Genomic DNA, 14,383 nt, shown 5'->3' on the forward strand with positions numbered 1-14,383 from the left:
GGGGGAAAATGGTTTATTGATGAGCATGCAGGCAAATACAAAAATATTTTATTTGTTATTTTTGTTCCATTTAGATTACATATAAATATATATATAAAATATTGTATTATTATTATTATTAATAAATCAAATTTCCCCTAAGGTTATGCAGTTTGTGTATTCCCAGCATAGGAAGTGATGTAATGTTGTTGTTCTTCCAGGAAGTCGTTTGGAAAGCACCACCACCAGATCAGAAGTGCGTCAGCAGTTGTTTTGATACGGTCTCTAATACGGTTCAGCATGGCAACGGGGTAGGTTTCACATTTATCATGACATTTCATCAGTACTACAATAAATGAACAAAAACCTTTAAAAAACGTCTCTCAGAAGGTGTCAACAAGTCAAATTGTCCGTTAGCTAACCTTGTCGACACGTTAGCCTCCTAGCTATCGCTACTCTGCTAGCTTAGCTACTGTCATTCGGGATGACAACCAGCTGCGAGAAGATTAGTCATATCAGTGCTTTAAAATTTTGCGTACCGTGTTTGTGTTTCTAGCTTTTACCGTATATGCGTTTTGCATTAGCGTGTGTTGTGTGAATACGGGCAGCCTACGTGTATCATCTTTGTTTTTGATAAAAAACGGGCCTTGTCTCTTATCAGCTCCAAACAGAATCTATCAGCCGTTAAATTATTGCTACGACGACATCAACATTATGTCAAGGTCTAATTTATATCTGAACGGCTGTGCCTACTAGACTTATATAGGTATGTTAGATTGAGAAACCGTGTATATAATGTATAATGTATGTTCTTCATTGACATAACTGAGAGATTATGGGTCATGTGTGTTGTATGTAATGTAGGCCTAAGCATGTCGAACATAACAACTGCACTAGTTTAAGCCAAATGGCGTTGAGAACTGTGAGTCTGTGTCGATTGTATAAAGTTATGAAACATGGTCATGTTTTCCTAAACCTCATGCAAGACTGATAGAACTGGCTTGCAAGCTGTTGAGATAACTGTCAGTGTCATAGCTGACACTGACAGCGAATAGGGGATAGTTCTTCATCCATAGTAGACACATGGGTTAAATTCCTGGCATATTGGTGTCCTATGTTTTGAGCACTGGCGTTGTTGTCTATGTGGCTTAATAAACATTCTATTGTCCAAAACAGACTGACACATTTACTGTTCATTCATTCAGAGTGACATATTGCAGTGTCAATGTGTTGGCGATTTTCTCCCCCCACTTGGTTTGGTTCTCTTGACCTGTGCTTCACTCTTTCCACATCAAGAATAATTACTATTACAACACTAAATATACTAACTATATTGGGTAATTGAGCCACTGTTGCCTAAACATGCACATTTTAATTTAATTTGTAATTCAATCTTTTCTCCAGGCCTACTTTCGGATAGGCTTTACAAATACATCTGTGCTCTAATAAAATGCACCAGTAAAGTATAATTTATTTAACAAAAAATAACCACGCAATAAAGTTAACAGTGTAGGTTTACTTGTATCTCACATTGATTGAAAGATGTATTAACACTAACAGATTGGAGAATTACAGTACATTTCAAGCACGGCTCAATACAAAACTGTTAAATAAACACCATAAAGCATTTCACTTGTTTACAATAGGGTCCACCATGTTCAATTCATCATAACATTAGTCTACTCTGCACTGTAATAATGTCAAGTTAAGTACACCATAGTCGATGGATTAACTATGCTAGACTGTCTGCTAATGGTGATCTCTGTAGGAAGAAAGCCAATTCCAATTATCTAAAATAGGCACCTGTCTATGTTTGTCTGGGACAAAAAATGTTGCAAACCGCTTTAGCAGTCAGTCCCAAATGTCTTGGGGATGCTCTTTTGTTTTGTTTTATGTATTTAGTACGGAGCCCCTGAATGGCCATGCATTCAAAATATATTTTATCTTGTCCGTACAAGATAATATCTCGTCCGTACAAGATAATATCTCGTCCGTACAAGATATTATCTTGCATGTACAAGATCTTATACGTACAAGATAATATCTTGTACGGACAAGATAAAATATATTTTGAATGCATGGCCATTCAGGGGCTCCTTATGTCTTTTGAAAACGTTACATTTTTCTAATTATATTCAAAGACAGTCTGTCTGAGCTGAAAGCCCCATGGGAAAATGCAGGTTTCATAGCAGCACTATAGCATTACAAGTAATAAGTATCATGTCAGTATTAACCCATTTTGACCTGATTTAAAAACATTAATGTTTATGCAAAAGGAGCACAGCACACCGGCCCTTGTTAGGTGCCAGCCAACGGAAAAGATACTGAATGTAAATATTTATAGCCGCACACTGCCAAGACGTTTAATGTAGACACTGGACACAGAGAATTAAACCACCATTTGGGACTGGTATACTGCATTCTTCAGGCCTGGGTATCATATGTCAACCGTCCTCTGCAGGAGCACGAGTGCATGTGTGAGGAGTTAAAGCAACTGTTTACCCAATGGCGATGCCCCCCAAACTGATGGGGCCTTCAAATCTGTCAGAGAGTTTTGTAGGTTTGTAAGAGACACTATATTCACAGGTGCCAGGGATTTCCTGCTGTGCCACTGGCCAGGCCACTTTATTCTTGGGCTCTTACTGCAGTGCGCTGTCTAAAGTAGGTGAAACAGAAGACATTAAACATTGAAGTGAGATGAGATGAGTTTAGTATTAGCTGGGCCAATCCAAAAGATTGGAAAAGCAGTGAGAGCTCAGCTCACATTGCAGGCTTGTTAGTCTTCTGTAGGGAACACCGCACTGGTAGATGGGATGTGGTCTAACTTGTCTGTCTGCCTTGCATTCTCTGGTTACTTACGAGATGGCATCGTCACAATGGGGCTTCAACTGCTGCACATTTGACTTAAAAACAATAACAAATATAGCTGCAAGCTGCGATAAGACGGGACCAAGCAATAAGCCCTTTAATGCTGCTCAACAGTGCCACTTTAGGTCACCCAGTGGTATTTCAGCTGTTTGTACCCCAGACATACAGACAGATGAGGCATGAGTTATGCCTGTTCAAAGGGCCAGTTGGCAGTTATCGCTGCTTGCAGCTATATTTATTTTGTAAAAAAAGAAAATCTTCTCCAACTGGGATTCCAGATAATGGTCCATAGATTGTGTGATGAACATTTCATGCAAATTGCTCAAAAACCCTGGCAGAAAATCGGGTTGGAACATTTTTCAAACTGCTAAAAATGACATGTATACTCATCATAAGGCGTTTAATATCGATATAAGATTGCCTCGCTATTTTCCGTTTTTGAAAGCACTCCGGTTGTTAGGCCCTGTTGCTAGGGCCTCGTCTGTGACGCACGACCCAACCACATTAGCTTCTGTTTTAGCCACGGCCTATGCACGCTCTTTTCTCTGTAACTACGGTGCTGTCTGTGGTTTTGAACATATCGCCGATGTTCGCAGGTAATTTCTGATTATCCGGTAATCGCGATTGGAACATTGGTGTATTCTAGAGCAAGGATGCACCTCGCTTTAGCTCGCAAGCATTGGCGCTATTGCTATAGCATCCAATATAGCATCCAAAAGCGGACGCATGTCATAGTGGAATTGCTTCTCATCACGTGGCAGCACAAACATTTCATGCTTGGGGCAACCAAATAGTCAGCGACACCCCTGACTGGTCTAGAAGATGGTCTGTCTTTGTTTGTTTGCATCAAATTTCCTGTGCACGGCACACTACCAATAATATAGGGAGGGGTAGGCAACATTAGGCACGGGTGCCAACATTGGCAGAGTGAATGGTAACACTGGCATAATGGCGTAAGTGTGAGAGTTATTTTCTTTTTAAAATAACATATTAAATTAAGCTCTCTGCACACAACTCTCACTGGGAAGGGAGTCTGGGAGATAGGTGCATTATTTCTAATGATCATTACAATGTCCTGATGTGAGAGAAAATAGTCCAGAAGAAGAAAGACATGTTATAGTCATGGACAATCGACATCTGTTGGAATTGTTTTTATTTTTGTGTGGCGTTATAATTCAACATAATGTTGATATGGCACACTGACTATCAACAAAATAAAAACACGGCACTTTCATGTCAAAAAGGTCGACGACCCCATACAGTATCACTTGCTTTATTTATACTAAAAACATTTTTGGTCAAAAATTGCCCACAAGATCACAACGCAGGCATTACTCCAAAGTCCATCCCACATGTCACAATGTTCAGGAAAATCCCTGCATGTTCCTACATACTGCATTACGTCATTCAGATGAGCGGTTGTGGCGGTCCTTGACCATTCTCTTCTTGTGTTTCTTTCTTGCCTCTTTCCGTAGCCAGTGCTGAGTGACTGAAGGCACAGTTCCAGGACAGGACGGTATCGCAGTCGGACAACATGGACACGTCAAACTTTGCCCACGTCATCTTCCAGAATGTGGGAAAGGGCTACCTGCCACACGCTGCGCTGGAGTGCCAGTACACCCTCACCGAGTTCATCAGACCCCATCAGAAAGACTGGGTGGGCATCTTCAAGGTGAGCCCTTCTTTCTGTCTTCATGCATTCGTCCTGCCCCTGGTTAGGAGTTCATTTTATCTTCCCTTTTAAGTGACGTTGGGCAATAACTGAATCCCAGATCCCCTATGTGAAGGCTTACTGTCTTACAGCCCTTTAGACAAAATTATGTTTTGTAAACCTTTTTAAACTACAACATTATGTGAAACCCGGGAACAGCTACGCTGGAATTGTGGACTTTTGACTTCATGTGACCAGCATGTGAAATTAGTCATCTTTGGTGTCAGTAGAATGGTATGGGAATATTTGGGCAAGGTTTCAGAGTGATCAGTTGATCACAGCCCCACTGACTTCCAAGATAGTTGAAGTTATATATTTCATACAAATGAGTGGAGGTACAGTATATCTGTGTTCTGTTGTGTATGTGTGTGCGCGCGCGCGCGCGCACACACACACACACACACACACACACACACACACCAAGCTGCCATGACAAGTTGTTATAATTCCGTTTAAAGCATGCAAATAAGTATAAGTGTGTATATATATTAGGGCTGTCAAAGTTAACGCACTATTAACTAGTTAACTCACAATCCTTTTAATGGCACTAATTTTTTTAATGCGCGATTAACGCACTGTGAAGTTTGACAGAATGGTTGAGAGACGCATGCATGTGAATGCAGGCAGTCAGTGAGCCCCGCCTCTCTCCCCCTCTCTCTCTCTCCCAGTGAGTCTACACAATTAGAAAACTTAGAATTTTTTTTATTTTGATCAACATGGCCTGTTATCTCTCGTAATGGTACCATTGGCCAACATCAATACAGTTCTTTAGTTTGGGTCTGGAAGGCTAAATCTCATCAAATGGTGGTCCGTGGCTCAAATGCAGAATAAATAATGGGCCTTGATATGAAAAATCTTGAAAACCACTGATTTAAGGTATATTTAGAACGTATACAAAATATGCGATTAATTTGCGATTAATCACAGTTAACTATGGACAATCATGCGATTAATCGAGTTAAATATTTTAATCGATTGACAGCCCTAATATATATATATACTTGATTTGGGTTTGGCACTCCACTGAAAGCCATTGCTGATGGCTTTCAGTGGAGTGCACACACAAACAATGTACACACTTTGGAAGTATGTTAAACATGGAACCTGGTCCTCTGCAGCATTATGTGAGTAGTTCATTTTATCTCTCATGCTGCCTTAGTAGAGTAGAGACGTTCGCCCGCAGTGCGCACCAAGCATCCTCTCCAGGTGCTCCCCTGAGAACTAGCCCCAAAAAGGTGATGTGTGCACCCCTGGTGATGAAGTATGAATTAATCTTAAACTGTAGCTACCTCTGGGCCTCTAGGATGGCCAGCCAAACGAATAAGTACCTACTACGCTGTCAACATTTTCTGAAAGACTCGACAATATCTGTGTCAGGAATCAAGGATATATTTAGACGCAGATATGAGTCAGTGCCAGCCAGCAGTCTTGAGTGAGCATCACTGTCTGGAGCGTCACATCTCGAGAAGCGTACATTTTGCAGATGAAATGTGGATGAAGTATTGACGCGTCAACCGGTGTAAGGTGATTTGGAGTGCTGTCGCTGTCTCGCTCATGTGAAAAACGAGCTTGGCAGAAGGAGCAGAGGGTTTTTTTCTTTTTTTTCCCCTCTTTTTCTTTTTTTTTTTTTGGCTCCCGTCACGCACTTGAATGTCCCAGATGGATGTGGTTATGGGAGCCCATTAAATCCAATATACAGTGGCAGTAATTGATTTTGGTCTCATCTGTAGTGAATGATGGGGGTGAAATGGGGGCATTTTATTTTCAGCTGTGTTTGTTAAAGTTGCTGCTTGCGCCCAGAGCACGTCGTGAGATGTCTGGAGTCGAATCAGACCAGATTCAGGCAGTACTGGGTAAACTATTCGCACATAAGCATTGGTTTGCTGCTGGGTTAAGTATAAAGTGGAAGTAGAAGCCACCCCAACACATGACCAAACCTTGGCGTGAACCACTTTACACCTGTCTTCCATATTTTTGGCATGTAATTATTTTCGGAAATGCCCGAAACATTTTCCTGCACAACATTAACCCATTTAGGCCTGACGTCGAAATTGAAAAAAAAGTATTTTTAAAATGTCCAGAAAAACCCTGTTTCTAGTTTCTACAGTACATCAGTGGTTCTCAATATTTCATGTCAAGGACCCCAAACATTATCTGTATTAGGCCGCGGACCCCCATCTGAAAATATGTTGTTCCAGGGACCCCCCCCCCCCCCCCCAGAAGCAAAGATTTTAGTTAAAAACTGAAACTCTGAAAGAATATATATTCAATGATTTGAGGCACATTTTCACGATTTTTCAAAAATAGCAGACCTACAAGCTCGTTGCGCGCCACCGAGTGGCTTGTAGATCTGCTATTTTTCAATAGCTAAAGTATAACATAATGCTTAGTTAAAATAAAACACCAAAAGGGGTTCCCGTCCAGAAAACTCTGGACGGGAACTCTAACTTAGGCCGTACTGCTGGTTCTGCAACATTCATATCATGAAAACTATTCCAGCTATAATGGCACTCCTCCCTGTGCACTTTGGGCGGGGCGGGGTGGGGCGGGGCCCTATCAGTGACATGGCCTGCATGAAATGATCAGTAATTGAGGCTTTGCGTTCTCCCATCTCGTGGTGGTGCTGCTCCTGCTTAATTTTTCCTTTGTCGTAGAAATCGGAGGAAATCTGCTGGGAAAACATGGTGAACCAAATTCCTCTTGGTGTAAAGTGAACATTGGCAGATATATTGACAGTATATTGGTGTCCGATAAATCGGAGCACCACTACTAACCAGTTGAGTTGTTACGACATGACACACATGACACCTTCACATACTGTATGTGTTTCTGAGTAATAGGCATACCTGGCTGTTATGCCAGTGACACCTTCTGGATAACAGGGACTACACAGTTATCTTATGCTCTTATATAACTGACTACCAGCTTGGTGTGGCCTTGTGGTTAGAGCAGGGGTGCCCACATGTTTTTTTTTTTACTTCAAGGTGAGCCCTTCTTTCTGTCTTATGCGTTCGTCCTTTTCCTTTTAAGTGACGTTGGGCAATAACTGAATCCCAGATCCCCTATGTGAAGGCTTACAGTCTTACAGCCATTTAGACAAAATGATGTTTTGTAAACCTTTTTAAACTACAACATTAGCTACGGTGGAATTGTGGATCTTGGACTTCATGTGACCAGCATGTTAAATGAGTCATCTTTGGTGTCAGAACGGTATGGGAACATTTGGGCAAGGTTTCAGAGTGATCAGTTGATCACAGCCCCACTGATTTCCAAGATAGTTGAGAGAGACCCCCATAAGAGAAGATTTATACGGCTCTATAGCAGTGATTCTCAACTTGTTTATTTTCAAGGACCCCCAGTTTGACATGAATTAGGTTACGAACCCCCGTTTCATGGAATTTATATCTCTGGGACCCCCAATTTATATTGTAAAAATCAATGTTAATTTAACTCAGAGTAACTCATCAGTAACTTCAGAGTTACAGACCCATATAAAGGGTCCATTTGGTTCCAAACTATCATTTAGCAGGGGGACCCCCTGGCACTCCCTCAAGGACGCCTGGGGGTCCTCGGACCCCACTTTTGGGAACCACTGTTGTGCGGTACCGAGCGGCGCATCCTTATTTGTTGCTGCAACCACACAGCTAGTATCCACACTTTTCCTGGGCTGTGTGTGCTCCAGTTCCTGTTCATTTCATTGGATATCATTGGTCATCTGACCAGTTTCATTGGCTTTCATTGGATCAAATCGACAGGAACTGGAGCACACACAGCCCAGGAAAAGTGTGGATAAAGCACTCTGCCCGTCTGTCGGTCACCTTGTCTGTAGGTCCAAACCTATCGAGTGCAGATTGAGAGCTGGCCGCCGCTTATCATGAATTATGGTGCTTGTTTTATGATTATTTTAACTAGGTTATAAATCCGTTGGCCACGGGCTGCACAATACCTTGCCGTGCATCAAACTTATCGTTAAGAACTTCAGCTAGATATATATTCTCCACACTTGCATTCTCCCCCTTCTTGTTTACAAAGGGAACGCTTGCCCCTTGCATTATTTTCTTGCATAGGATGGAGGCTTGAAATAGCTATAGTTTTTATGAGTTTCCTGTGGTCGCATAGCAGCCAAGTCATGTTGCTGGCAGCGTTTAAGCCCCTGGCAAGGCTGCATTTGATTGAAGTAATTGGTGAAATAATTACGTTCATATTTTTCGAAGTCCTAAACAATGGCCTAACCATAAATGAGCTTCATAAACCCCCGACGTGTGCTTTCCACAATGCCTTTGTTGAGGTGAGAGCCAAGCATCAGTGAGAAGTGAGGTTACATTAGTCTGTCGCCTGTCGGGGGAGGCTCAGGTAATGTAATGTCTGGGAGGCCTAGGGGCTGTTGAAGAAGTATGGGAAACACTATTATGTTTTCTTTGGATGGCTATGCCACATCACTGTTTACCCTTAAGCAACTGTAGCAGTACGTTTTCTGAAGCATACCCTTAACTCTCACACACACACACACACACACACACACGCACGCGCTCACACACACACACGCGTACCTCTAGAACATGGAGTGAAGGTTGTGGAGGCTGACGACATGGCCATAAATCATGTAAACCTTCCTGGCTGCACTGACAGACGAGACTCCAAGGTTCTCAGGAGAACGGATACCTGTGCACTGAGTCACTCTGTGACTCGACGTCGCTACCCAGACCCATGCCTTTGTCACACATCTAGGTGCTGTCGTCTTCTCATGGGATCATGGGACAGGACGGCCTTCCACTATTGGAGGGGTGTGTGGACTCAACCTGCTGCTGAGTCATTGACAGTAATATGGGCTCCTGAAGATTATACAAAGTGCAATCTTGTCAACATATTGGCGTCCAATAGCCATGAAAGACCTATAAGAACACATGACACCCTTTTCACAGTGGCCTATTATAGCGCCACCAGGAGGCCACAATGGACCTGACCTGGTGAATATCTGTGCTCCGAGGAGCACTTTTTCTAGTTTTGCATAAAAAGTTAAGTCTTAAATTATGATGATTTGTTTTTGCAGCATCCATCCACCTCTGTACATCACAGTATATATGGCTCCCATAACAGTGTGCAGAAGAGGCAAGTCCTATCTCTACAAACACCACCACCGGCACGTCATTCAATGTGAGAAGTTAGATCAAGGTGATGCGCGAGCAATTGTCAGTCCAAAGTGAAACATTTGCAGATTTACAGCCTTGTTTACGATCAATAAAAAACCTGCAAATGTCCTAATTGTTCCCTGCTCGTCCTTGCCAAGTCGGCGATCTCATTGCACATCAAGCGACGCGACGCAACAACCTGCGGATAGCTGTTTGTTTGAACATGCGTGCACGCAAGCGGCATTTTGGTGTTTGGAAACACTCACACGAGACCAGCCTTTTTTGCCAGGCTTCGCTGAGGAGCGCTGTGTTGGGACAGGTTGTCAAGATGGGCTCGACAGAAGCCAAACACAACCACCATAATTAAGCTGTCGCTGAGCACAGCCCCTCCGCGTGATTCATGGGCAACTTGTCTTGCGTGTTGTGATTGATTAAGTCCAATTGGCACACCCATGCACGTTACGCTACCTGGTTTGCTGCAGTGTTGCCACTGGGCTTCTGTCAGCTCTCGGCAGAACTATGGGCCTGTTGGAATGTCGATGAAATATTCATATTTCTTCGAATATAGTGTTCAAGGCAAATTCTTTTGGCTGGGGTGAAGTGATTTGTTGAGCAACGTCCCCTCCTCCCCCCCCCCCCCCCCCCGTACTATGCCATAAAGATTGGACAAAACTAAAATGTATTAATTTAAACAAAGTTTGACTCAACGGAAAGAACATACTATATTAGACATTTTTCTTATTTGTTTTTAACATGGTGGTGAATTGAACCACGCTGAATGAGGAATGAACTACCATCTAATTACAACAATCTCTCTCTCTCTCTCTCTCTCTCTGTGTTTTAGAGATGTTCTTAGTTTTGTAAATGGTTCTCAACAACAACAGGTCTGTTGTGTACCAGAAAGTGGATCACGAGATGTTTTCAGTGTGTTTTTAGGTTTTTTTGTATGTTTTTTTGTAGAAACATTGTTATATAAACAAATCAACATGACAGAATGTGATACTATCGATTTAATAGAAAAGCGTATTTTAAAGTGCGCACTTTGTGATGAGTAACGAGCTGGTAGATCGGCTGTGTTTGCTTTTTATGAAAATCTGTTTGTTTGACTGCTGTACTCCTACTGATGTGATTCTTCGGATGTTGGAAGCCAAAATTCACCAAAAAACTGTTGGAAAAGCACTGCACCCAACAGGCCGAACGAAGCCTCTGTCACTGCCTGTCCACAAATATAAAAAGATGGTAGCACAGATATAAAAAGACGGTAGCGTTTTTGACCATGCAAACTGGTCAAAGTGTTTTGTCTGAATTTCTGAAGGTCTTTTATTATTTTCCGCAGTCTTTCGGCCCCTAGTTATATGAACTGCAGGCCCCTAGCAGCTCTCCTGGTTTTAAGTGAAAGAGTTCCTGTCAGAGATCTCACCCGTGTCACCTCGGCTGCTCTAATGAGTGGAGCGGTGAAGAGGCCAGCCTTCGGTAATGGCACTCACTAACTACGTGCATGTTTTTAATTGCTTCCTGTTCTTTATACTGCTGGAAGTTGGAAACTCCCCCTGCTAACGAATGAGAGAAGGAGGGGGTTGTGTGTGTGTGTGTGTGTGTGTGTGTGTGTGTGTGTTAAGAGTATGAAGCGCCAGAATGTTCCATCTCTGGCTAAAACTTGCCTGACTGAGGCCAGGCGTGTGCCGGACTGCTAGCCAGCTGACCAGTGACTGACTGCTAGCCAGCTGACCAGTGACTGACTGCTAGCCAGCTGACCAGTGACTGACTGGTAGCCAGCTGACCAGTGACTGACTGGTAGCCAGCTGACCAGTGACTGACTGGTAGCCAGCTGACCAGTGACTGACTGGTAGCCAGCTGACCAGTGACTGACTGGTAGCCAGCTGACCAGTGACTGACTGGTAGCCAGCTGACCAGTGACTGACTGGTAGCCAGCTGACCAGTGACTGACTGGTAGCCAGCTGACCAGTGACTGACTGGTAGCCAGCTGACCAGTGACTGACTGGTAGCCAGCTGACCAGTGACTGACTGGTAGCCAGCTGACCAGTGACTGACTGGGGCACGCACCAACTGTCTGTTATTTTCTTAGCAATTTTACATATTACTTTTTTGATTCATCAAATAATTGAGAAGCGTGTGTTTTATGTACCTGCGTAGCACCACGTGTACCACCAACAAATCAATTAAGTGTTTTTTTTTGTGTGTAAAAATTGTGACTGAATACTGCATATGTACAAGCTCCCAGCATGTCGCGATGCAATACGTTGTGAGCTTATAGATCTGTTATGCTATGTTCACTATAAATATATTTAAAAAATGTTTTAAACCTTTTCCGTACTGTATAATGAATTATTAATCGATTGTTTTCATTTAATTATTGATTTTTATAATTGATCAGTTGAGAGTCGAATAACAGTCTAAGTCCATTTATTCTGACCCCTCCCCGAAAAGGCAGACCCTTTACCATAATTTATACATTATGGATAATTAGTGTGGACCTGCCGTTCGCCTCAACTGCTCAATTGATTAAACTGATTAGTTCGCACCCCTACCATCCACATAATCGGTTCAATTCTGGACGGACATCCCGTCCTCAGTTTCTTGTCTCTATACTTTCCTGTCTAAATTAGCCACTTTAAGTTGAGCCCTATTTTATACTTTGTCCTACGATGGTGTTGTGCAAATGCATCGGATTCTTCTTTAAATCAGAGTGCATGCCATGCACCCTGGTGGCGCCAAGCAAAAAGAGTTTTTCACTTCATTCATGTGCAGCGGCGTGAGTGAACCGGTGAGAGTACTGGGGCTATTTATTATTTCACTGGTGAGAAAACATGCTAGTGAAAGGGAGAAAATAGCGGCTATCAAAAGCTCTTATGTAAGGCAACTGTGCAAAAGGCTCGTTAAAACACAGCGAATATTTCTGACTTTTTACAAATCGTCTCCTGCATCACAAACTGTGTGTTGTACTGGCAGCAGGCTGATGTAACAGCCTGGTTGGACAGACGTTTGTTACTGTGTGTGTGTGTGTGTGTGCGTGTGTGTGCTCATGCACAGAAGAAACCCCAGCCAGCCCAACGTGACTCTGATTTTGTTTGACAGTTTTATGGCGGCGGCCTGAAAGTTATGGATGTATTTTCTGTGCAAGCCTCCCTCATCAGCCGTCACTTAACAACACATAAAATACATATAATTACATTTTGGTTTTCATTTTGAAGTAGACTATATATAAAATTTTCACCTATTTTCCTCTTCCTGCTCGAGGTGAGTTGTGGCCACTTTTCCACAGTCGGGCTTGTTCACGAGGACGGAACCAGGAACCATAACGCTTGGGCTCAAATGATCCGTTCTCTCTCTCTCCCTCTGAATTCATTTCCACACCAAAGGAGGGTTAGACTCACTCCATGCTTCTATTCGGTTCCAATTTGTCACTCCACTTGTCATAAATCCACAGTAAACGTTCGGGTGGGGAAAAAAAGAGAAAAGAACGAAACATAAATCTCAACAAGAAGGCATATAAAAACAACCCAGGTAATGCATACATACGATTCAGCGATAACTAGGTAACTGGTGATGCAAAAGGCTGCACGCTGAGAGCGCTCCAGATTGAACACGGTTGACCATACTGTCGTCGTCCTGTATATTGATGTAGTGAGCGCTACATTGAACACGCTAACAGCGATACATTGAAAACATGGTGTCCTTGCTGTAATGAGTGCGCTACATTGAACACGCTAACAGCGCTACATTGAACACGGTGCCCTTGCCGTAATGAGAGCGCTACATTGAACACGCTAACGGTGCTACATTGAACACGGTGCCCTTGCTGTAATGAGAGCGCTACATTGAACACGCTAACAGTGCTACATTGAACACGGTGCCCTTGCTGTAAACACGCTAACGGCGCTACACTGAACACGCTACATTGAACACTAGTGCCCATGCTGTCTTTCCAGGTGGGTTGGAGCACAGCGAGGGACTATTACACATTGCGCTACATTGAACACGGTGCCCTTGCCGTAATGAGAGCGCTACATTGAACACGCTAACGGTGCTACATTGAACACGGTGCCCTTGCTGTAATGAGAGCGCTACATTGAACACGCTAACAGTGCTACATTGAACACGGTGCCCTTGCTGTAAACACGCTAACGGCGCTACACTGAACACGCTACATTGAACACTAGTGCCCATGCTGTCTTTCCAGGTGGGTTGGAGCACAGCGAGGGACTATTACACATTCCTGTGGTCGCCTCTCCCTGAGAACTACACGGAAGGCAGAGCGGTCAACAGGGCTGTGGTGTTCCAAGGTAAGGTTAGACCACACTTTTTTTTTTATATAAAACTTCTGCCACCTTTTTTTTACAGCCGTGAAAAGGTTCCGTGCCAAAAAAAACTCGGGACTACGTTAAAGGTGAAAGAGCGGTTACTCGTGGATCTGTCTTGTGGCGTTAGCGAGACCATATTATATCTGCGTCATTGCTTTATTATGGCAGTTTCTATAGAGCATGCAGTGAGGAGGATGGGTGACAGCCACCTGACGGAATCTTTTCATATTCAAAACCATAACAATGTAAAAACCAAGAGTTTCCAGGGACCGCAATGGCCAAAGTGGCTGCCGTGTGTGTGAATATGGTCAGTGGATATGGCTATCGGAGTCACTTTCCATTACATTAACGTTAAATCATTCTGAACAGTTAGA

The 14,383-nt window shown here is 43.1% G+C and overlaps 1 protein-coding gene across 3 annotated transcripts in view; it reads left to right on the forward strand.

Annotated features, from left to right (window-relative positions):
• Positions 1-196: 196 nt before the first annotated feature.
• Positions 197-14,383, forward strand: part of tax1bp1b (Tax1 (human T-cell leukemia virus type I) binding protein 1b) — a 39,291-nt gene continuing 25,104 nt past the window's right edge. For 2 of the 3 annotated variants that reach the window (XR_014569049.1, XM_083761318.1), the window contains exons 1-3: positions 197-290; positions 4,323-4,519; positions 13,889-13,991. Coding sequence is in view for 2 of the 3 variants with exons in the window: in XM_083761318.1 (XP_083617444.1) it covers positions 4,382-4,519; positions 13,889-13,991 (241 nt within the window). In the remaining variant the exon portion in view is untranslated. The remainder of the gene's footprint in view (positions 291-4,322; positions 4,520-13,888; positions 13,992-14,383) is intronic. The other variant, XM_083761319.1, reaches the window with a different exon arrangement.

Source organism: Protomyctophum parallelum (assembly GCF_964188405.1).
Source record: "Protomyctophum parallelum genome assembly, chromosome: 3".
NCBI lineage: Eukaryota > Metazoa > Chordata > Actinopteri > Myctophiformes > Myctophidae > Protomyctophum > Protomyctophum parallelum.